Source organism: Citrus sinensis, chromosome 1, assembly GCF_022201045.2.
Source record: "Citrus sinensis cultivar Valencia sweet orange chromosome 1, DVS_A1.0, whole genome shotgun sequence".
Lineage (NCBI taxonomy): Eukaryota > Viridiplantae > Streptophyta > Magnoliopsida > Sapindales > Rutaceae > Citrus > Citrus sinensis.
The window spans coordinates 14,843,195-14,868,709 of record NC_068556.1 but is presented as its reverse complement, the minus strand read 5'-3'; the positions used below and the strand labels follow the sequence as shown (position 1 = coordinate 14,868,709).

Sequence of the window (25,515 nt, the reverse complement as noted above, 5' to 3'; positions counted from 1 at the left end):
TGAAAAATTAAAAAAAAGGATTACAAGCTTGAAAAGCCCTGGGCAAGTGAGGGCCGAACTTCTTTATTTTATTTCTATTTTTTTAGGTCACAATATTCAATGCTGAACTAATCCTTTTACTAACATTTTATAAAGATATAATTAGTAATTATCGGATAAGAACATAAAATTAATTAAATCTTAACTGTATATTACCATATATACACGTGACAAAAAAAATATAAAAAATTGAGCATAAATCAACTCAGCATTAGATCCCATAGGACAACCATAGATGTAAGCCAAGTTGATGGCTATTGGCTAATCGCAATCTCATAATGATGTTCTTCAAATACTAACCATAGAAAATGAAGGATCTTTAATATGGGGAGTTGTTGATAACTTGATATCCAACAAATTGCCCGTGAATCAAACAAATGTACATTGGATACCACTGAACAAGTGATCATTTATCCAAAATTTTGTCTGAGAGAGAAAGCAGTACCCAACATAGTGCACGTTACTCAGGTCCACATGAAATAGTTTTATATAATAAAGTTTTGGACAAAACTAAACCCTTATCTAGACTTGTAGACAGAACAGGTCGATCGGATCAGTTCTATGTGTGTACATGATGAATACATGCTCAACAAATTACCATACACTAGAATTATTGAGTCAAGTTGCCTCAAGGGTATTGAATACAAGACACAACACAACGCAGGACACAACAAGACATTACACTTCAATGGATAAATCGGTATCTTATCATGCCAGGTCACCAGGATGGCTTGAGCTTAGCTTTAAAATTTGTCACAGGACACAACAAAAGCATGAAATGTGACAGGAACTGAAATTTAGAATGACGCTATACACCCATTATAAGGTCTTAAAATTTAGAGTTGGGGGTTTGATTACCTAGACTCCTAGACTAACATATACAGAACAGTACTTGAACAAGCCAACTACTGGGAATAGATGGGAAAAAAATAAAAATTTAAACAACATGGCAGTTTCCATTCACTAAATTAAAACCGTGAGGATGATACAGCAAAGGACATGAATAACAACCAAAGTGATACAAAGGAGAGGTAGAAAGGAACCGCAAGAGTGATCGAGGAAGATTGGTTGTAAATATCCGAAGAATCAACGGCTAGAGGCATTCCATCGCTGCTAAGAGTGCATGACTGAGGTTCAAAGCCGTCTCTGCTCAACATCATAGCTCGTATGACAGCGGAAACCGTGTGAATGTATGCCGTTCGATTTTTTTCAAGAAGCCATGTGAGGCCCATCAACTGACAATCTTTGTTGTGCATTTTGGTGGTCCTGTCCTCTGCTTTGCTTGTATTAAAAGTCTTCTTGTTAAGCTGCATAAAATTATTGTCAATTTTATAAGTAAGTTAAGAGTTGATATTTGATTGGACTAGAAGTACTTGTTTGGTAACCCAATTTTAAAATGGACCAGCTGGTTCAAGATCCAATCTATATCAATGGAAACCCACACTTTTAAGCCTTCCAACGGCTGGCAGTATTCCCAACCACTTGCAATCAATTAAATTTGTTGTTAATAATTTTGGAATATTGTGACAAACAATGTTATCTACTATTGAACTCTTAAAAATAAGAATTAATTAGTTTGATTTCTTATTAGAAAAAAGAATAGTACTAATCAAGCCAGCCATTATTTTCAAAATGGAAGAATGTTAGCAAGCCCTCCTCCTACTACATTAAACGAACCATAACCATCCAAACTCATTATAATGAGCATAAAAAAAATCAACAAAAACGAAATAGGTAGTGAAAGAAACGCAAAAATGAAGAGAATAAGAGGCATGACTATGTTAGTCCTCATCTAAGTAATAACACAGGCCACATTGGTAACGACTGGAGTAAATAATATAATTCAGTGGGCGACCGTGATTACCTTATGGACCATGACTGTGGTCGACACTGACACATGGCGTTCTCTAATTAATCACTCGATTGTGCCACGTGTCAAGGTACACAAACAACTTATAAAACGTTATATAATCTTAAAGACTATTATAAATCAAGGTCTTGCTAAGTTATATCATAAGTAATTTACCGTAAACCCAAAAATAGTTACCCGGGACCTCCCATTTATTTAGATGCTATAATTTTCTAATATTAAGTAATTTAACTACTTTTGAGTTACTGTAACATAGCAGTTGCGTATAAATCATTATAAGGAGAATGAATCCCACTCGCCATAGCGCGTGGGGAGCAAGTGATATTGAACAGAAAACTTTCCCAATTCACCAAAGAGAGCCAATGAATTAATGTCATGTGAAGAAGAAGAACAGAAACAAACCCTAATCAAAGAAATTACCTGATAGAGAGAATTCAAGCACTTGTTACAGCCACCAAGACCTGGGAATCCATTGACATTGTTGCTGCTACTCAAGCAGTGCCTCTCCAGCCTCTTCACGTTCACATTCCCAACAAGCTTTCCTCTCGGATTCAAAGAAAAAGCTTCCGGGCAAGTCAGAGGATGCAGTCGAATGCCACAGTAACAGTACACAACATCGCAAGTCTCGTTGGGCCTCGGCAGATCAATGCCTCTCTGTTTCATGGCTTTCCCCAAATCATCAACGCAGGTCTCAGAGTCATCGGGGAGCAACGGCAGGTCCACAGACCTGGTGGCGGGGGTCTTTGCTGTTTCTGTAGCTGCTCTGCCGAGGGCGGTGGTGGAGTAGGCGGCGTAGAGCCACGTGGCGAGGACAGGGCAGCATCGGCTGCGCGTCAGCTGGGAAGAGGCCTGCGTGGTGGTGAGGTGTCCTCCGGTGCAAGCGGACTTGACGGAGTGGAAGAGCTCTTCGGGGAGGTCGAGAGGACAGCCCGCGACATTGGACTGTTCGGGAAAAGCGGGGATTGTCGCGGGGGGAGACGGGCTGGTGGTGCTGACAACAAGAGGCTGGATTGTTTCCGGGTCCGGGTCGGGTAGTGAGGAGATTACTATGGGGAAGATTATAATGAAGAAGAAGAAGAAATAGTAGAGAAAGAAGGGAGAGTTAGTAGTGTTTCTGTTACTCATTGGATTTGATTTGTTTTGTGTTTGAGAAAATGAAATGAATTGAGTGAGTAAATGGGAGAAAAAGGAAAAGTGGAGAAGGGGAAAAAGTAATGAGTGATTGTTTGTTTGTTTGTTTGTCACCTTGGTTAGATCCAAGATCAGTAAAGCAGAGTTCAGTGGGGATTAGTAGTGATAAATGTATATCATCATCAAATCATTCTTTATGGTTCTACCAACTTTTTGGTTATGCCTACTCAGTGGATTCATTTTCCCCTTCTGTTGCTAAGAATAAGAAATTCTGAGTGAATACAGTCACATTTTTACGTTAACTGTCGTCGTTATCAGACATTATAGCCTCGGGCCTTTGGACTTACCTGTTAAAGCGCAGAGGTTTGAAATTTTATTAATTTTATATTTTTAAAAAAAATTATTTTTTTATAATTAATATTTAATTTTTAAATATTTACATTTAAATAAAAATAAATTTTTATAATTTTTATTTGAATAAAAAATTTTAAATAAAAATAAATATTATATTCTAAAAATATATCTATAAAAAATACTTATTTTTAAATTATAAAAATTAATCTTTTTTATTTTGACTTATAAGTAAATAAATGTTACATAATTAAATTTATGGTATTTTTATTTATAAAAATAAATATAATACCATTTATAATTTGATATTAGAAAAAAAAAATACAACGCATTTACCTACTCATATTAATAATATTTTGATTTCAGAAAAATTCAGATCCATTTATTTTTAAAATATAACAATAAACTCTACATTAATTCTCTTAAAGGCTTTGTAAGACATCATTTTATTCTTTATTGATGATAAATTAATATTTATGTTATAATTTACACTTTTAGTTATATGGATTGATTATTTCAACTGAACACTAATGAAATATAAGATTACCATCATCCGTACTGAGAAAAGATTTCAAAAGAAAGGAGCTTCATCATTTTGACTTTACTTTAAAATTTCTTCTACTTAATTTGTAGCACAACAGTTAGCCACTGTCAATTCAGAAAGACCAACAGTGGTCAATGGACTACTGTATAATAAAATTGATGGCCATTAGTAGACAAAGTCCTTGGGCTGCTAATGCCGACAATTGGAAATAAATTTGATAAAAATAGTCATAAATAAATGTTGCCCCCTTAAGGCTTGGTGATCAAATGCTTTTCACGCAATCTTATTTAAATGAATTCATTTAAATTTTATCCATCTTAGAAATTTTTAGAAAATTAAATAAATACAATATATCATAATCAATCTTTTATTTAATATTTTATCTTGACAGCAGTCATGTTAAAATATATGTAACTTACATTAATCTCTATAATTTCTCATAATTCTTTAATTATTCGACTAATAATAATTGAATCATAAAAAAATTATTTATTGAATATTGTAAATTTTATCATACCAGCCATTCAAAATATTCAATACATAATATCATAATAAACTAGTTTCATTAATGCTAAAATGCTTGTGCGGTATCCAAGACAGATTAGTGAAAAAAATCTTTTCACAGAAATGGACAAATAACTCGAATTTGGAGATCTATCTTGGATACCGCACAAGCGCAATTAATTAAGAAAACAGGTTTCCTATAAATAAAAATATTTAATTAATTGATTGACTAAATTAAATTAAATAAACTCAAACTTCCAAAAAATTCTTGATGGCTTTGTTTAATACAAACAACGAACAAAGAAAGAAAGATTTTGAAACTATGTTACACCATTACTAAAAGAGTTTCAAAAAAATTCTTTAATTGAAACTTTTCAATATGATTGTCCTCTCTCTTTAATATTGAAGAAGGAGAAATAATATCTTTTAAAAAAAATTAATTTAAAGAGTTTTTTAGAGCTTTTAATTAATACTATATTATTTTTTTCAAAGTGAGAGAAGTATTATAATTATTATTATGTTGGTAGAGAAAAAAATTTAATTAAAAAATATAAATTTATTTTTATTTGAAAACTCTTTAAGGAGATAATTTATTTTTCACTCTTCTGTATACTATATAGATAAACAAATAAGTATTTGAAGAGATAAATTAAAGGTCTTTAATGGAAGAATTTTAAAATATATAAAAGTATTATGTTAGTCATATGTGATCATTTATTTTAAAAAAATTAACATATAAGTAATAATTATATTAAATTTAATTAGACATTACACACATGCAATAATTGATTGTATTACCTTATATATACCATAAAATTTCTGCTTTTAGTGATGCTCTTGGCTCATAAGGCATATGTATAGATCACTGCAATTAAATAACCTTGTATTGTGAATTTTATATTGTACATGAAGATGTACATAAAGAAGTTTCCGATAAGTTTATTATAGAAAATATTTTTTAGCTACACTTTTCAGATTTTCTTAATCTTCTTTTTGCTCCCCCACTAACAACAACAGTAGTGAGTTTTGAAAAGCTCAAAGAAATAAGTAGTGATTAAGGATTATTTTACTCTCTAGTCTGGTAGTTGATATATCCACTCTCCAGGCTGAAACCCACTCACTTTGGCATTCTGTGAATTGACAACTATCAAAACGATGGGCCTCCTTCGCCTTCCAAAAGTGACAAAAAGAGATGCCAGCTATTGCCGCAAGTGAATCTTTATTCACCAATATCGATGACCTTTTAATTTGGCCTATATGCCAACACTTGGGTGGGTTGAGGCATGCCTGGCCTCGAGTCAAGTCTTGACAGATATATTAACATTTTTTAGCGACTATTTATAGTACCCTTTGATGTAATATTTAAAAAAAAAAATTGCATGTTCTAATTATTTTTCTCTCTCATAATAAGTGGCAAAATGGGTTTATAATCTTGAATTAAGCAGGCAAAATTTTGATTGATTCTAATTCAATCCATTTATTAAATGAATCATAACGTAAGAATTCAGACATCTCATTGAATATTAGTTTCAAAATAATATGTTCAAACACATAATTAATGAATGAAATCGAACGAATTTGGACACCACCTAATTTTTTTTCAAATTCATCTATAATCATAAGTTAATAGTAATTAACAAACAAAAGTATAAAGCAAATTAAATACCACAAATTTATCTTCCTAAGAATATTCAAACATATTTATCATTATAACCCTACGACTTGCAGTTTTTGTTTTCAAATTTCAAAATTATAAAGGTAAATAAGTAATATAGCAAAACAATTCAACAGATTTGACCTACATTCAACACAAATATTACTTGCTTCTTTTACATAATAGTGAGCTAAACCTGTATTTAAATCGTTTATTAAATAGGTTAACACGAATTTGACCCATTTAATAAAATCAAATTTTCTAAACTTAAACCCATTTAATTCTAATTGAATAAATTAAAGAATTCTAGTTCAAATTTCCTCTTCACCCCTCCGCATAGATTACCCACAAATACACAATATGTTTTGCAGTTAAGTGATTAATGTGCATTAAATTCTATGAATTGGTTAGAGATTTATATGTTCTGCTCACATGTTTTTAAATATTTATATAACATTGTTTATAATAAAGATCCCCTATCTTACATATATGTAAGATACATCTTCCTCATATGAATAATACGTAGATCCCACACATACATTGTTCATGTAAGGGGATGTATCTTACATGCATGTAAGATAGGAATTGCATTATAATAATAGATTGCAGATTTTGGAAATCACAATATATTAAACTTGATACTATATATATCATATGATCTTGTTTTCCACTTTGTGAAAAACCCCACTAATATAATCATTAGCAAATTAAAGGTTTGAGCCTTGAGGACGTCGTATGACGACCTCGTTTCATTAGATTTTAATGCGTTTGGCAAAGATTGAAATTTTTAATATCATTATTTGTGGGATAATTTTATGTTAAGATTTCCAATATAATTTAAACAGCTAGAATTTTGTTATTAAAATTTCTTGAAATAAATTGTGAATTCATCGAAGTTTGAGCAATTGGTGGATTTGCACGCTTCCGGACCAAAGCTGCTGCTGCTACTACTTGTAAAGAGCTTTAATTTCTCACCAAAGGCAAAAAGAAAAGCCTGCGCTGCATATTCCGTTCTCTTTATTTGATGGCTTCGCTTCATAAATCACAAATACAATGGCTCATATCATGTGAAGTATTTTTTACTTTCACAACTTTAATACAATTTTGCCATTACACGTGCGAAGAGCCAAAGGCTAGCTCTTGTTTCCAAGAAACGTGAAGGCCATTAATGTGCAAAGGTCGTCGTTGGAAGAGAAAAAGATATATTAAATATATATATCCTCCACCGCATTTTATTTAATTTATATTTTACATAAATATCATTGCATAATTGGCCCACCAAAATGATGACTAACATCAACCATGATTAAAGCATTGATGTAAGGCTTTAGTTGATTTGTTAAAAACAACTTTTTATTACCTAAAAAAGCTATTGATTTATAGAACCCAAGGTGCATATGGTATTATATATACTTGTGCAAAAGGTAAAATTGGAACCGAAGACTGGAGAAAAAAAATAAAAATAATTATTGTGGTGAATGGAGATTCATTTAATTATGTTACGGCATCGTTTTTATTAATTGCGTACACTAAAATTCTTTTATAGTGATATTTAATATAAAAATAATTTTAATGCAGTCATAAAAATTTTTAATTTTAATTTTGGTCAGTTATAAATAAGAATAAATTTCACAATGTTATAACTTTGAATTTTCCAAATCTTATCTTAAGAAACTTACCCTCACATATATAATAATTATTTGTATATTATAAAAACTATATACTATGATACATTAAATGTTTAAAATGAAATAAAGTATTTTTCTAATCTTTTTTTTTCTTTTGTAAGAAGCCTAATTTTCAATCATTTAACTTAGAAAAATAGATATAATTTGTGATAGGAAAGACCCCATCCATACAAAAATAAAAATAAACTACTGCTACTTTTACTAATGAATGAGCAATTGCACGACAATCTCTTAGAGCATTACTAAAAAACTTTTAATTTAACTTTTCAAATACTTATTCGCTTACTTATATTCTAAATAGAAGAATGAAAAAATAAATTATATTCCAAACGACTCTTTAAATAAAAATAAGTCTATATTATTTAAATTAAACTTTTTTCTTTATCAAAATAAAATTATTTATAACACTTTTCTCTCTCCCCCCCCCCCTCTCTCTTTCTCTCTCTCTCTTCTCCCCAAGACTAATGAGATAAAAGTAATATAATATCAAATTAAAGGCTTCAAAGACTCTCCAAATGAAAATTTTCAAATAAGATAGTATTTTTCTCTCTTCAATATTGAAGAGAGAGAAAGATAATATTATTTGAAGAATCCCATTTGAAGAATTTTTTAGATTTTTTTTTGTTGATACTACTCTTCAAATAAGTAATAAAATTTTATTTGAAAAGCCTTTTGATGATGCTCTAAGGTAGCGTTTACTTTTTGGATTGGATTGAGAATCGTGAGGAGTGGGAATCCTAGGATTGGGAGTGTGGAGTGGGAGTGGGAGTAGGTTGTTTACTTACACTAGAATGGAAGCATGGAATGGAGATTAGAATCCAATTTATGTGTTTACTTTGTCTTGAATTGGGAGTAAATAGTTTCAAATTATAATTTTATCCTTATTTAAAGAATTATAGTTTTTAATTACAAAACTAATAAAAAATATATTTAATGAATAATATTTATTTTATTATATTTGTAAATTTATTATAATTATTAATATTCTTAATTATGAACAATAAATTATTAATTTTAATTTTAATATAAAATGAAATGTTATTTTATTTTATTTAATATAATTATATTAAATTTATTATTATATAAAATAATAATATAATATTATTTAGTACAAAATTAATATTTATTAGAATAAAGTATTTATTATTATTATTAAATAAATATAGTACTATTATTTTTAAAATAAATATAATAATATTATATTTATTAATTCTCTATTAGTATAATAATATTATTTTAAAATAATTTTAACTTAGAATTAATGTAAATTATTATTTAGTTAAATATAATATTATTATTCAAATAAATATAAATATTATTTATTTTATTTTATTAATTATAAAACATAAAATAAAAAAAAGGGTAGAAATGGGAGACCTCCCCCAATGGGAGTCCAACTCCCACTCCCCACTCCAAAAATGGGTGGGGCCCACGGAGTGGGACTCCCAATCTCTCCTTATTTTAAGTAAGTAAACGCTGGAGTGGGAGGAATCCACACTCCTCACCCCCACTCCAGCAAGTAAACACAGCATAAGAGTATACTGGATTGTGATATTGTTTGGCATGTCCACCATGTCTTGAATATCAGCAATAGTCTAAAAAAATTCAATTCTACTGCCCCATCTATTTGAGACTAGTTCAACCACTTTTTTCGAGTTGGTTTCCAACATCAGAGATAGACGGTTTGCAACTTTTCCAATATGGATTCCTTACTTAGCAGCTTTTAACTCTGCGTAAACTACATTACCATCAAACAGAGCTTTTTGAACAGCATCAGTTACAAAATCTCCATGCTCATCTATAATGACCACTCCTAATCTGATGCTTTGCTTATCCTGACTAATTTTTGCATCTACATTTACTTTGAAAGACCTAGATAGGGGAGGAAGCAAATTCTTACTCCTTTCTATACTTCCTCTTGAATCCGTCTTCACCTTTAATTTGTATTCACTCTAGCATAAGCATCGATAATAACTTTAGCTTTAGTAGTTGTAATTTAATAGAGAGATTTTACTATTGTACCATATCTTTTCTTCTAAGATGAATACAAAACCTCATAATATTTTATATAGTGCATATAATTATGTAATCCACGACTTGAGATTAAATGAGGCAATTTCTTTATAAATATTATGAAACTTTTTGTTTACATCCATGCACAAAATGTTACTAGACCGAGGAAAATGACAAAAAAGTGTTTACTACCTATCATATTGAAAAGAGATTTTATTTTTTGAAAACTATTCAGTTAAATTCCTGGAGGAGACTAATGTGGAGTAGTTCGTACCAAAATATGCATATTGTCACGGTCCACCCAAATTTACCGCCAAAGGAGGCTAAATTGGCATGCGAAGGTGTGCTCAATAAAACACCGCTCAAAGACATGATGCGCTAATAGCAAGGTGCGCTCAGTAGTGGACGACATCATACATTTGCAAACCGTGGTGCGATTAGCCCAAGATTAAGCCTAAATCTGCAAGCCAAAGTGAACAAACCTGTCCCGACTCCAGAATTCTCTGCAACTCTTTACGCCTATAGTTATCTAGATAATTCCACACTTGTGTATTCTAGAAGTTAGTAGACTTTTAAGCAAGTCGTGTGGAAGGCTCTAGACCTAGCCAAACCTCTCTTTAAATAGAGGATGACACTTGCCATTTTGCGCAAAAAAAAAAAAAAAACACAATAAGCACAAGCAACTCAAGTAGGGATGGCAAAAATGTCCGAGCCGACCCAAGGCTAGGCGAGGCCCAAGCCCTCTGCTTTTTTTAGAAAAAGAAAATTTATAAATAATAATAATAAATTAAAATTTAAAAAATAATGGAAAAATAAAAAAAATTGAAAGCTTAAACCCTAATTCATATATCAATAATGAATTAAAAAACTTAAAATTATAATGCTAAACTCTCTTTTAAGTATTAATTAACTAAGAGGATGCTTCAACTAGAAAATCCAATGCTAAAAAATTAAGTCTCTAAACTTTTTTTTTTATTTGCTTCATTTCCTTTATTTATTATTTTATTTTGAAATATTTATTTTCTTTAATTCATTGTTGATTATAACAACTTGTTTATTATTAGCTCATTTCAAGTTTACAATAATTTAAAAAATTTTAAAAAATAAGTGAAAGCTCAAGCCTGGCCTAGCCCTGCAGGGGCTGAAATTTTACACTTCCACTCTAATGTGCAAGCCCAAACTAAGCCCACATTTTGTCATCCCTAAACTCAAGTATACTTGTAAAACTCTCTTGTATTCTCTCGTTCGAGTAATAAAATTCGCTTTGGCTACATTACTATCTTTTCTCTCTAGCTTTTGTACAATCATCTTTGCTTAGTTAGTTTGAGAAGTTTGCTAGACTTACTTAGCAACTTTTGTACTAAAAGTTATCTAAGTGCCGCACAAATTGCTGTGCAAGATGACCATCATATGACAAGTGGTATCAAAGCTAAAGTTACACCTACATAATCTAGCTCACGAGCAATGGCCAACCCTTCGATTCCTAGTACATCACAAGAAGGTGTTGTTAGTGTGGTGCCACTAGAGTCTACTTGTGGCCGCGAGGAGGGTCGCTTGCAAGAAAAGACCCATGGAAATTTCAAGGCCACTTTCATTGATGCCTTAGAGCGTTGTGTTGCCGTGCTCAAAATATCAATGTCCACCGCTCAAGACACCTCAAAAGTTTGGAAGAAAGGGTTGATGGTTTCGAAGGCGGGTATGCCAACTTTATAGTAGTCACTAAGGCCCTCATTCATGACCAAGCCAACTCCCATCCGAGGGGAGTTTCAAGCATTCCATGACGAGTTACTTAAACTTTTTAGTTTTGTGCAAGAGGAGCTACAAGCAATCCATACGAAAGTGGAGAAAGTCCGCTCAGATTAGGATGGGCATAAGCACACACTCACATTTAGCTCAACTTCTACAATCTCGAATGATGCATGCCGCATTAATATGTCGAACCCCAATACCACACAAGGTGCGCACGCAATACCACTGTTGTGGATAACTTTCTATTTGGGCTAGAACAATTCTTTAAGGTCGTTGGTGTTTGAGATAAGACATTCAAGGTAGGTACAACACCTATGTTCTTGTGACGTGTTACATAACTAAGGTAGCAGTAGAAGCATGGCGAGATGGCAAAGGCATATAACGTGGATAGATTTTCAAAATGAACTTCGAAAGCACTTTGCCTTAAGCAATACAAAAAAGAAAGTGAGACCGCGCGTATGTCGACTCAAGCAAACAAGTAATATTCGTGATTACATCAAAGACTTCACTCCCCTTATGCTTAAGATCACTGATGTGTCTGACAAAAACTCTCTCTTCTACTTTTAAGATGGCCTCAAGGATTGGGTCAAAGTGAAACTTGATAGACAAGGCATCCTTGATGATGTCATCGCCATTGCGAAATAACTTGTCGATTACTCTACCCAACTCAAGGACAAGAGGTTTAACCAAAGCAAAGGTAGGAGAAAGGTTCGTAAGGACAAGGGCCACAATCACAAAGATTAGGGGCAGAAAAAGCCTCTTAGTGGCAAGAGCTAGCAAGGTAAATTGGATGGAAAGAAAGAGTCGTCCAACCCTCGTGGTCTATACTTCATATGCAATGGCCTACATTGGATACTTAATGCCCTCGTCGCACAACTCATTGGCCACTGCACACCATCAGTGAAGGAACCCTGACCTAGTATGGGTTCACTCTAATAACTTGGCACATGACACGACCCAAAAGTGTTATTACTCCCAAGTATAAGAGTGTCTAGTTATAATATAACCCGGTGAGTCTGAGGTCGAATCACAAGGAATTTAAAATCTAGTAGTTAGTTTAAAATAAAGAAAATTAATTGCAGGAAAAGAAATTACTAGGAATCAATTTTAAAATGTGCTAAGGTTACGGGATCTACTCTTAGTATTCAAACTATAATTTTGATACTCTCTCATTGTTATATTTTGCCTCACTTTTACCAGTTAATTATTATATTATTTAATTCTCAACTAACTATGTGTGTGGATAAATATTGAATAAAGTACCTAATGTGCCACAACTGTATTAATGTGTCGACATTATGTCAAAATACCATATAGATCCAAGAAAATCTATAAATTAACATGACATAAAAATAACTAGAAAAGAATAAAATAAACTTAAAAACTCACTTGAGAAAGTAATAAATTTAATAGTTTAAAACCTTGAGCTTCACGCTTCACCTCAGTTTAGTAAAATTAGCCACTCATAATGAAAGAAAACATAATACTCTTTTTATTTGACAAAATTTTGAAATATATTACAAAAAAGTTGATTACACAATAAAAGAAGAAAAAGAACAAAAAAAGACACAATTCCTCAGCTACACTCTATTCTCTCTCGCCTTACGCTTCTCTCTACTCGCTTCCTCTAGCTTAAGCTCATTTGCTTCCTTTTTATAGGCAACAAATGCCTTTAACTTCATTTATTTTAGGGAAAAGGACACAAACACCCCCAATGTTTAATAAAGGGACACAAAACTCCCTAATGTTTGAAAAATGACACACAGCCTCATTTCATAACGGAAATAATTTTGTTAAATCAGTCAAAGGTTAATATCGTAATTGCATATTAATAACAAATGAATTGACCAAAAACCCACACACGAACAAAACGCTTAACACACTCGCACTGACACTACTCCTCCTAAATCTTGACAAATCCTTAACGGACACACTCACACGGTTCGCCGGAAACTGCTGGAAGTGCTGGGGTTGCCGGAAGTCGCTAGAACTGCTCGCGCTGCCGCAAGCCGCTGGATCTGCTCGCGCTGCCGCTCTTGCGTCGATCGAGACTGCGTCTGGCTGCTACTCGTTCATGTGGCTGCTGCTCGTGCGTGGATGCTGCTCATGCATCTTCAATCCACGGTTCACTTCTCTTAAACTAGCTTTTCCCTCTTTAATTTTCATTTTTTTACTAAATTAACTTTATTTCTTTTTATTATCATTCAAAATCCACTAGAATTTTGGAGAATTTTTGGACAATTAATTAATTTTGGAGAATTTTAGACAATTAATTTCACCGAAAAAATGGGCTTACCATGGGCATAATGCTAGAAGATGACAAAGCCAGCTCTTTGATGACTCATTTATTAATTATTCACCCTTCAGAATGGCTTAATTATTTCTTTTTATTATCATTCAAAAAGTTTTTGACCTGTTTGATGCATAGTGTTTATACGAGAATATAAATAAATGGTGATGATAATTTTTTTTTTTTTGGTTTATGGCTGTTTGATGAATATAGTTCTTAATTTGTCTGGCTTATTGGAGATTTATTGTGCTTAATTTATCAATGAAAAGCTTGTACTGGTTTGCAGATGGTAACAAATAATGGCCTGCTTTCAGGCAATACTACAACGACGTCCCAACAAGCTATAAGAGGAAGTTCACAAGCTAGGAGCTAGAGTTGTCATACAAATTTGTGAATAAATTATTATTTTTTTTTCAAAAAAATATCATGGTTATTGTTGTAATGATTACTAGTATCAATTTGATACAATATTATGATATAAGGATTATTTGTTATGTTTATTGGTGGTTTTTTATGTCTATTTGATATGTTATTTAGTACAATTAAGATGTTGTTAACCAGTTTTTTTTAATTTTTTTATTATACTAGTTTAAATGATTGACATTCTTATGGCATTAATAACTAATTTTATTTATTTTTATTCTTGAATAATGGATTAAAATTATTTGGCTTGAAGAGAATTTGATAAAAAATTATTAATAATTTTATTATATGGACAAAAAATTTAATAGAGAAATTGGATAATGAGGGTATATTCGTAATTTTATTAATAATATATGGGTAAAATAGACAATAAATAATTTTTTTTATATACTAGAAGGGTATAACGGTAATTACAGGTTAAAATTATAATTTCCGTTAAAACTAACGGTTTCCGTTAAGAAATTGGGGTCTGTATGTCTTTTTTCAAATATTAAGGGGTTTTGTGTCCTTTTACTAAACGTTGGGGGTGTCTGTGTCATTTTTCCTTTATTTTATTATTTATTTATTTATTATTTTATTTTTATTATTTATATTATCATCTTTTTGAAAAGTGTGATGGTCAGGTGGCCGTGATGGCCACTTGACCATCACGAGCAACCAAATTGCTCACCTTTTGTTCTTTTTTTATTATTTTTTCATTTTCATTTTTTATTTTTATTTTATTTATTTACATCTTCTCAATTGTGCATTCTAAATGGCTCTAGTAATTCTTCTTTGTTGCAAGTTTCAGTTCCAATTCCATCTTTATTCCTGAAAAAATATTTATAATATAAAAATTAACATATTGTGAATTAATTTACTATAAAAATATATTTGGGGGTATTAAGATAATTTATAAATAATGAGCGCGTTAATCGACATAATAAATGAAAAACTAATAATTTTATCCTTATTAAATGTACACTTTTTAGTGTCCATCACACTTCCCAACTAGCTTATTGCTAGGCCGCTTATTGCTAGGCCCTAGCAATTTAAGCGATAAAAATTTAGAGAAATTTCAAAACCAAATAAAATTTTTTTTTTTTGAAAATTGTGTTTACTTTTTTCATCGGATTAATGACAACAATAAAATAAAAGTATAAGCATTATCTTTAGCCTAAAGAAAATCACACCCACATAAATCAATTAAGTAAAATCATGTAAAATGATCACTTATCAGAGCTACATTAATCAAGCCACTTTTAAAAATGATACGTCAAACCCCAAAACTTCACGATTAAGAGTGACTTTCTCAAAAGAAAGTATACCCCAGATTATCACTCTATAAAGTGATAGATTGAGAAAATAGAAAAACAATGTCACACGCTCTCACCAAGATAAAAGAATAATACTCACAGCTTAGAAATAAAATGATCTCAAGTTCAAGAAATTACTAACAAAATTTATTTTTATTTTTATGCATTACCACATCTTTTAGTCCATATTACTAGATTTTACTTCAAACTATAGTTCTCTAAAATCGAGAAAGACTTTTATTAGGACATAACGTCGACTAAGGTCATGACTAACAAAAAAGGGTAAGAGGAAAAACAAAAATATATGTTTTGAAAAATAGGGAACTTTTTGGAGTTTTAAAAGGTGCTTTTTTTTTTGCTTGGAAATTTTTTTTCCTTCCTTTTATTTTATTTATTTATTTATATATATACATATCTTTTTTTTTTCATAACACAATCATCAGGAATACATAATCATTCCTATTTCCAAATATAATTGGGTGGTGAAAAATATAAAATATAAGGTAATACTCCATATTGGAGTGGGATAAGATAATAAGTTATCAAAGAAATTTTTTTTTTTCAAAGGCTCAAAGGGATTAACTATGAATACTTTATAATAAGGTTGGCTAGAAAGGCTCAAACGGATCAAAGATGACCTTCAGTAATTTTTTAGGACTCTAAATAATCTTTCATATCCACTAATTCAATAGACTTTTAGATGTGGCTGTAAATTTTTTTTTTTTTACTTCTAGGAAAATATAGAAATCTTGTATAATAAATTGTGAAGCTGTATAGGCAAATAATGTTACTCTCTAAGGATAATAAGCTCAAAAACTCGCTTGGACTTTTCATGACATGTACATTCCTCTAAATGACTTAATCAATTTCACTCATCAAATTTCTTAATTTACGTTTCAACATGCAAAGGGGAAAACATAGTGCAACATAACTCAAGGCCAAAGATAATACAAATACTAAAATTTAAAAATCATCATGTTATCCAATGTTAAAATATGACACCGAAAAAGAAAAACATTTTTTTTATAAAAAAAAGAAGACACTAAAAAAAAATTAGGACTGATTGCAGAAACTTAAAAAGGAGATGATGAAAAGAAAAAGAGAAAAAGAAAGAAAAAAGAAGTTAGATTTTTTTTAAAGAAAAAAACACTAAAATTAAGAATATGTGTTTCTAGATACACTAAATTCTATATTTTGCCATCTTCGACTTAAATTTTTATCCAAAGTTAGTCTTTACAACAAAAATTAGTAAAAATATCGCCAGGACTGAGACATTCCACAACCGTCAACTATTCTCTCCCCCTAACTTGAAAGAGACATTGTCCTCAATGTCTAAAAGAGAAAGGAGTAGAATTCAGAAGACATCACCTGGCCACTACTGAAAATATTTACAAATGGAGAGTTAAATCTAATTTACACTTTTTACGAGAGTTACTACCATCGTCATTAGTTACCCAATCCAATGTCAAAGTCATGAGATTTGACTCTGGTTTGTAAGCTTGCAAAAGATCAAGTAATTCGTTAGCAGTAGGAGCACAAACAAAGAGTTTTTTCGCTGAGGGTGGAATGAAATAATTTTTAATTGCATAATTAAGAAATGTTATTAAGCCTTCATAAAAATTATTAACATTTAACAAACTGATGGGTTTTTAATAAATATTCAAATGGGTTCAAGAAGCAAATGTAATTAGCGCATCTAAAGTTGCAAGTTCTCCTAGCAAGAAAATGAAAACGTCGGTATGATTTAACATTTCGAATATTCTTTCTGCATACCTGAGACAACTAACTCTTCTCTAATTTGTGGGTCTGGTAGACATCCTAAATGTTTTAAAGCTTTTGGGATAATGCTTAGCACTTGACTTCCTCGAACGAAAGCAGCTTCAGAGACAAGCTTCGATAACCCTCGATCACCTCCTCCATATATAAAATGTAGTTTTCTCTTTGCTATAGCACAACCAATATCTATGACTGCCTGAACGAACTCCTTATACTTTCCATAGCGAAATCCAGAAAGCATACAAATGTTATTAAGTTGTCTGCTTTAAGTTGCTGCCATTAGAACAATTATAAAAAAGAAACAATTTGTGAGTGCTTGAAAATGAGCTCCTATTTAAGGATTTTAGTGACGGACATAATGATACACATCTTTAAATGAAGTGGTGTGTTTGTCAAATGACGCGTGAAGCTTTTGGCTCAATAATTCAAAGGCAAACAGTGATTAGATATGAAATCACACACAAAAAAATAAAAATAATAATAATGTAAAAGATAAAATAAAAGGATATTCACTGGTAGTTGTGATTGTGCCTCACATCTTCCTCTGATTTACACATCTGTAAATGAGGTGGTGTGTTTGTCAAATGACGCGTGAAGCTTTTGGCTCAATAATTCAAAGGCAAACAGTGAAAAGAAAAAGCAAACAGTGATTAGATATAAAATCACACACAAAAAAATAAAAATAATAATAATGTAAAAGATAAAATAAAAGGATATTCACTGGTAATTGTGATTGTGGCTCACATCTTCCTCTGATTTTACGTCCAGTAACGGCTTGAACACCCTTTATGGGTCTAGGATAGGCTTCCCATCCAGTTTTCTTATAAACTGGCAAATAAGGTCTTTTAGAGTCAGATGCCCAAGACTAAACTGTGCACTTTCTTTTTGGAACAGCTTCCATAAATTATGAATTTCACGTTGAACATATCCGCTCGAATGCGTATCAAGAGATCGCAAGATATCATCCAATGATTCTTTACTCATGCCATCCTTAACGAATTTGGTTTTATCTTCACGATTTACAGAAACCATTCCTAAAGTTTACAATGTGGTTTGTTGCAAACAAGTCTTACACAGTGAGGACATTTAGAGCCCAAGTCACTTAGCTCTTTTTTTCTTAGTAAATGTATTTTTACCCAAACCAGGCATGTAGGAAACAAATGGATAAGAAAACTCACTTACCAGTCGGACCTTTACTTCAATTAACCAATGAATGTCAGTAGGAATCCCATTGATCATTAACAAACGTAGTTGTTCACATCGAGCTTTGTAAATCTTCTTAAGAGCATTTTGAGGGAGAGAAGGAAAACGTCGATGCAATTTACATTGTATTTTTTTCATGCTTGACTTTGAATTTCAGTTATTGTGGGAAACTGAGAATACTGACTTAAAAAGTCACAGAGTACCGTTATCCGCCATTTATACAGGAGAGTGAATTAAAACAAACGAATCAAATCTGCAAAGTCAGATCAAAAGTGAAAAAAAACAACAAAATAAAAAAACACACACAAAGAATATAACTCACCTTCGTTCTTTTATTGAATTTACCTCTAGTTCCAATTGCAGTTCATAAATACCATCCTTTATTTCTTTGAATTGTCTTTCTAGTTCTTTAACGTGGGATACTAACTCTAGTGGTTGTAGCTCCTAAATTGTATGTGATTTACAAAACCGGAGCAATTTCCTCAGGTGAAATTTTACATGTAAAAGTTTTCTAAGATATTTGAAAATGATACTTCTCATGGAGGTACTCATGACAAGTATAAAAATTTGGTGAGTTAAAACACAATTGTCAAACAACACACAATTAAAAATAATGTAATGCACTCCATTCAAGACACATGAAAAAAAAAAGAAAAAAAATTCAAACAATTCATATGATGAAGTAACAGTAAAATAAATTCACAAAAAGTTAAAACAAAAAGGTTTAATCAAGATTTGGTGGGTCATTCAAATTGATTTCGGTGTCTGCTTCACGTGGTTGGTATTCCAGATATAGTTTCAATCTTTGACTATTAACTTTAAAAGTGACATCATCCTATGGATTCTCAATTTCTATGGCTCCATATGGATATACATTTTTTACAATAAATGGACCATTCCACTTTGACTTTAACTTCTCTGGAAACAAATAAAGATGAGAATTATAAAGCAAAATTTTTTTACCAATTTTAAATATTTTTTAAAAAATTCTTTTGTCATGAAAAAATTTGGTTCTTGCCTTGGTAATTCTGAAATTCTCATATGCATCATTCCTTAATTCCTCAAGTTCATTCAATTGCAATTTACGCACATACCAGCATCATCAAGATTTGAATTAAAAGCTTTAATGACCTAAAATGATTTATGTTCAAGTTTACCCGGTAAGTGGTAAGATTTTCCATAAACAAGCCGATATGATGACATTCTTAAGATGTTTTAAAAGTAGTATGATATGCCCAAAGTGCATCAGTTAGTCGAAGAGACCAATCTTTATGATTTGGATTAACTGTCTTTTCTAAAATTTATTTTATCTCCTTATTTGCTAATTCAACTAACTTGACCACTTGTTTGAGGGTAATAAGAGGTAGCAACTTTATGTGTAATTCCATATTTTTTCATTAAAGACTCAAATGGCTTGTTACAAAAATACTTACCTCCATTACTGATAATGGCTCGCGGTATTCCAAATTTGCTCAAAAGATTTTCTTTTAAAAAACGGATCACAATCTTGTGATCATTGTGCCAACAAGGAATCGCCTCGATCTATTTTGAAACATAATCAACAGCAACCAAAATATATATAAATCCAAATGATGATGGAAAAGTGTTAACATGAATATGTTAATAATATTGATTTTGATTATAACAAATTTTAAATGGTTTTTGATAAAAATATTGGAGCTATTTCTTAATAAACGAAAGCCTTAATAATCATTCCATTCATTCTTCATAAAAGATGGACTTTCAAATTAGAAAAAGATTCTCTGTAAAAACTGGTTTAAAATGCAATTCTGGTTATAAACGGTGAACCGTTTATTTAAACGGTTAACCGATAACATCCAGAGAGCAATATATTGCCTAAATGTCTAACCGTTTATGAAAAACGGAAAACACAAAAGATGGGATGGCTATTGGAACTTAACGGTGAACCGTTTATTTAAACGGTTAACCGATAACGTCCAGAATTGAAGGTTGTCATCCTTTGGCACTGATTAACAAAACCTGATAAGGCTAAATTGTTTTGCAGGTTACTGGAGCCAAACGGCTAACCGTTTATTACAAACGGTTAACCGATAATATCCAGAGAAGCCACTTCACGCAAGTCCTTAACGCTTAATGTAAACGGATAACTGATGTTCATTTTGCAGGTTACTGGAGACAAACGGTGAACCGTTTATTATAAACAGTTAACCGATAATATCCAGAGAAGTCACTTCATGCAAATCCTTAACCGTTTAGTGTAAACGGATAACTAATGTTCATCTTGTAGGTCTCTGGAATTTAACGGCGAAAGGTTAATCTTCAACAGCAAACTGTTTATTTGAAATCTGGCCCAACAGTAACTTTGACCAACCGAAACAGTTAACCGTTTAGGGTTAACGGCGAACCGTTTTCTGTCCGACAGTTTGTAATGGCTAGATTTTCAGCTTCAGATATAAATAAGCTCATTCAAATCCAAATAAGGTTGATCACAACACTACCAATGAACTTATATCCGAGAATACAATCTTCATAGAGCTTTAAACACATTCTCTCTTCATCCATTCACACATTGGGCATTAATTTGTAATCTTAAATATTGTGAGAGAGAAAAAGAATTTACAATATTTTACTTTGAGTGATTGTAAGTGTTGGGATACACTTGGGTTAAGAGATTGGGGATAATCTCTTGTTGTAAAGGTCCATTGACACCTTGGAAGTCAATTGTAAGCGTTTGAAGCCTTGGGTGGCTAGCTTAGTGAAATCCTTAGCCCGGTGAGCTTGGAGGCGTGGACGTAGGCGGGGATTGCCGAACCACGTAAAAATTATTGTGTTTGCTCTCTCTTCCCTTATCTTTTTATATTGTGATTGATTTATCTGTTAATGCTTTAAATTTGTGTTGGATTTGCATTGAGTTTTGGTTTAGAATTAAATAATTTTTAATATCCCAATTCACCCCCCCTCTTGGGTTTGCCTAGTTAGTATTTCAATTGGTATCAGAGCCTTGTTCTCTTGTTAGGACTTAATCATCTAAGAGTAAAAGATCCATGGCAACCCTAAATGACTCAACCTTTAGAGAAGGGCAATCTACAACTAGACCACCATTTTTTGATGGTAATGACTATGCTTATTGGAAAACTAGAATGAGAATCTATTTGCAAGCCTTAGATTATGAAATTTGGGAAGTTGTTTGTGATGGTCCGTTCATGCCTACATTTAAAGATGAAGTAGAAGATGATATGCCTAAACCGTCGAGTCAATGGAGTGAGTTAGAAAAGATAAAGATGTCTCTAAACTCCAAGGCTATTAATGTTTTGTTTTGTGCCCTTGATAAGAAAGAATTCCATAGAGTATCTAGTTGTGAAAGTGCACAAGAAATATGGAATAAACTTGAAGTTGTCTATAAAGGGACAAATCAAGTTAAAGAGTCTAAAATCAGTAGATACACTCGTCAATATAAGTTGTTCCAAATGGAACAAAATGAGAATATGTATTCTATGTATATTAAATTTACGGACATAGTGAACACTCTAGGTGCCTTGGGGAAGACATTCTCAAATAGCGAGAAAGTTAAGAAAATCATTAGGTCACTTCCAAAAGAATGGAGACCTAAAAGAACTGTCATTGAAGAGGCCAAAGATTTAAATACTTTACCTCTTGATGATTTAATTAGTTCTCTCATTTCATATGAAGAGGATTTAGCTGCAGAAAAATGGCATGAAGAGAAGAAGAAAAGCATTGCTCTTAAAGCTTCAAAACATGAGAGTTATGGGGAGAGTGAACCGGATGATGAAGAGCTAGCCATGCTAGCAAGGAGATTCAGAAAATTCTTTAAGAAAATCGGAGAGCAAAAAAATTTCAGAAACTTCAAGAACCATAGGGAGAAAAATGAGGCAATCACATGCTATGAATATAAGAAGCCTCGACATATAAGATCAGAGTGCCCACTTATCAACAAACTCAAGAAGAAAGCAATGGTTGCAACTTGGGATGATAGTGAGGAAGAATCAAGTGATGAAGAAGGATCGCAAGAAGTATCAAACCTAGCACTCATGGCAATAGGAGGGGATGATGATCTCAATGAGGTAAGTGATCCCACCTATGATGAATTGTATGATGCTTTTAAAGATTTGCATAACGAGTTGATGAAGATTGGTAAAAAGAATGTATGTCTAAAAGGAAATGGCAAAGCTTAAAAATGAAAATGAATCTCTAAATGCAAGAATTGTATGCCTAGAAATAGAGAACAAAACATTGCATGATGAAATTGCATTATCAAATAAGAAACCTAACATTTTACATAAGCATCTAGAATCACATATAGATGAGTTGAAAAATGAGAACGAAATGCTCAAGAAAAAGAGTAATGAATTGAATGAAATTGTTTTGAAATTTACAAATGGGCAAAAGATATTGGATAATATGCTTAACTCACAAAAATGTGTTTTTGATAAAGGAGGACTTGGATATAAGCCTAACTTGAAGCAAAAGTATTATAAGAATTATTTTGTTAAAGCTACCTCCACAAATGATCATAAGATTGTATATCATTATTGTAATCAAAATGGTCACATGAAATATAGATGTCCCGTGAAAAGGAATGCATATTATGTTGTCAAATGCATTTGGGTTCCAAAAGAAACCGTTGCTAACTCTCAAGGACCCAAAAAGCTTTGAGTACTTAAAACTTGAGATTTTTCCTTATAGGGCTTGAAGAAGAAGAAAAATAAATGGTACTTGGACAGCAGTTGCTCAAGGCACATGACCGAAAACTATGCATGGTTCTCAAGCTTCACCAAAATTGAAAATGGTGGAGATGTATCTTTTGGAGACAACTCAAAAGGAAAAATTCTTGGAATTGGAAATGTTGGTAAAGTCTCCTCAACTCTAATTGAGAATGTATGTTTGGTTGAGAACTTGAAACACAACTTAATTAGCATTAGTCAATTATGTGACAAAGGTTATAAAGTTATCTTTGACAAATTTAGTTGTGTTATTGAGAATTCATGTGATGGCAAAATCTTGTTTGTTGGTAATAGATGTGGTAATGTTTATATCATTGACATAGAATGTGCATCTACTCTTGATAAATGTTTTTCCGCATTGCATGATGATAGTTGGCTATGGCATAGAAGATTAGGTCATGCAAGTATGGATTTAATTTCAAAAATTTCAAAAAATGATTTAGTTAAAGGTCTTCCGAAAATTGGTTTTCAAAAGGATAAGATTTGTGAAGCTTGTCAATTTGGAAAAAAAATCAAAACCTCTTTCAAAAATAAAAACCATATCTCTTCTTCAAAACCACTTGAACTCCTTCACTTAGATCTTTTTGGGCCATCTAGATATGCTAGTCTAAATGGCAAGTATTATGCATTTGTGATAGTGGATGATTTTTCTAGATATACATGAGTATTATTCTTAGCCAATAAGGATGATGCACTTGATGCTTTTAAAGTGCTTTATAAGAAATTACAAAATGAAAAAGGGTATGATATTATATGCATTAGGAGTGATCATGGAGGAGAATTTGAAAATCATGCATTTGAGAACTTTTGCAATAATTTTCATCACCTAGAACTCCACAACAAAATGGAGTTGTTGAGAGAAAGAATAGGTCTATTCAAGAAATGGCTAAGACCATGTTAAATGAAAATGCTTTACCTAAATATTTTTTAGTCGAAACCGTCAACACCGCTTGCTATGTTTTAAATCGGGTGTTGATTAGACCTCATCTCAACAAAACTCCCTATGAGCTTTGGAAAGATAGAAAACCCAACATTGGTTATTTCAAAGATTTTTGGATGCAAATGCTTTATTTTAAATACAAAAGATAATCTTGGTAAATTTGATCCAAAATCTGATGTTGGCATCTTTCTTGGGTATTCAAACACAAGCAAAGCTTATAGAGTGTATAATAAAAGAACTTTAGTTGTGGAAGAATCCATGCATGTTACGTTTGATGAGTCTAACCCCTCCTCTGCGGAGAAATGAGTTGCTAATGATGATGCAGATGGAGATTTACAAGAAGAATCATCAAAATAGATTCAAGAGAATGCATCACAAGAAAATCAAGAGGATAGACAAGAAGAGCAAATAAATATGGAGCTGGAACAACAAGAAGGTATTTCTCAAACACTCCCTAAGGAGTTGAGGTATGTCTCTTCACATCCTATAGATGTAATTTTAGGAGATCCCTCAAGAGGTGTTACAACTAGATCATCTCTTAAGAATACTTGTGAGCATAATGCATTTATCTCTCAAATTGAACCCAAATCCTTTGCGGATGCGGAAAATGATGAATCTTGGATTATGGCAATGCAAGAGGAGTTAAATTAATTTGAAAGAAACAATGTGTGGGAATTAGTTCCTAAACCAGAACATCAATCTATAATAGGTACTAAATGGGTGTTTAGAAATAAGATGGATGAATCCGGTGTGGTTGTAAGAAATAAAGCTAGATTAGTGGCTCAAGGTTACAACAAAGAAGAAGGAATTGATTTTGATGAAACCTTTGCACCTGTAACAAGGTTAGAATCCATTAGGATGTTGTTAGCATATGCATGTCATAAGGATTTTATTTTATATCAAATGGATGTCAAGAGTGCTTTCTTAAATGGATATATTTTGGAGGAAGTTTATGTGAAACAACCTTCTGGTTTTGAAAATGAAAAATTTCCAAATCATGTTTATAAGTTGCTTAAAGCCTTGTATGGATTAAAACAAGCACCTAGAGCATGGTATGATAGACTTAAAAATTTCTTGCTAGAAAATGATTTTTCTATGGGTAAAGCGGATACTACTCTATTTGTTAAGCATAAGAACCAAGAAATACTTATTGTTTAAATTTATGTTGATGATATTATCTTTGATTCTACTAATGAGTTGTTGTGTAAAGAATTTTCATCGTGTATGAGCAAAGAATTTGAGATGAGTATGATGGGAGAGTTGAAATACTTCCTTGGACTTCAAATCAAACAAAACGAGGAAGGAATTTTCATAAATCAAG

General features: G+C 31.9%; 1 protein-coding gene across 1 annotated transcript; it reads right to left on the bottom strand.

Annotated features, from left to right (window-relative positions):
• Nucleotides 1–633: 633 nt before the first annotated feature.
• Nucleotides 634–3,340, bottom strand: LOC102613519 (uncharacterized GPI-anchored protein At4g28100). Its single transcript, XM_006490682.4, has 2 exons — nt 2,330–3,340; nt 634–1,346 (listed from the first exon to the last, which is right to left on the bottom strand). The coding sequence occupies exons 1-2, from the start codon at nt 3,032–3,034 to the stop codon at nt 1,008–1,010; spliced, it is 1,044 nt and encodes a 347-aa protein (XP_006490745.1). The 5' UTR covers nt 3,035–3,340; the 3' UTR covers nt 634–1,007.
• Between the last annotated feature and the right edge of the window lie 22,175 nt (nt 3,341–25,515).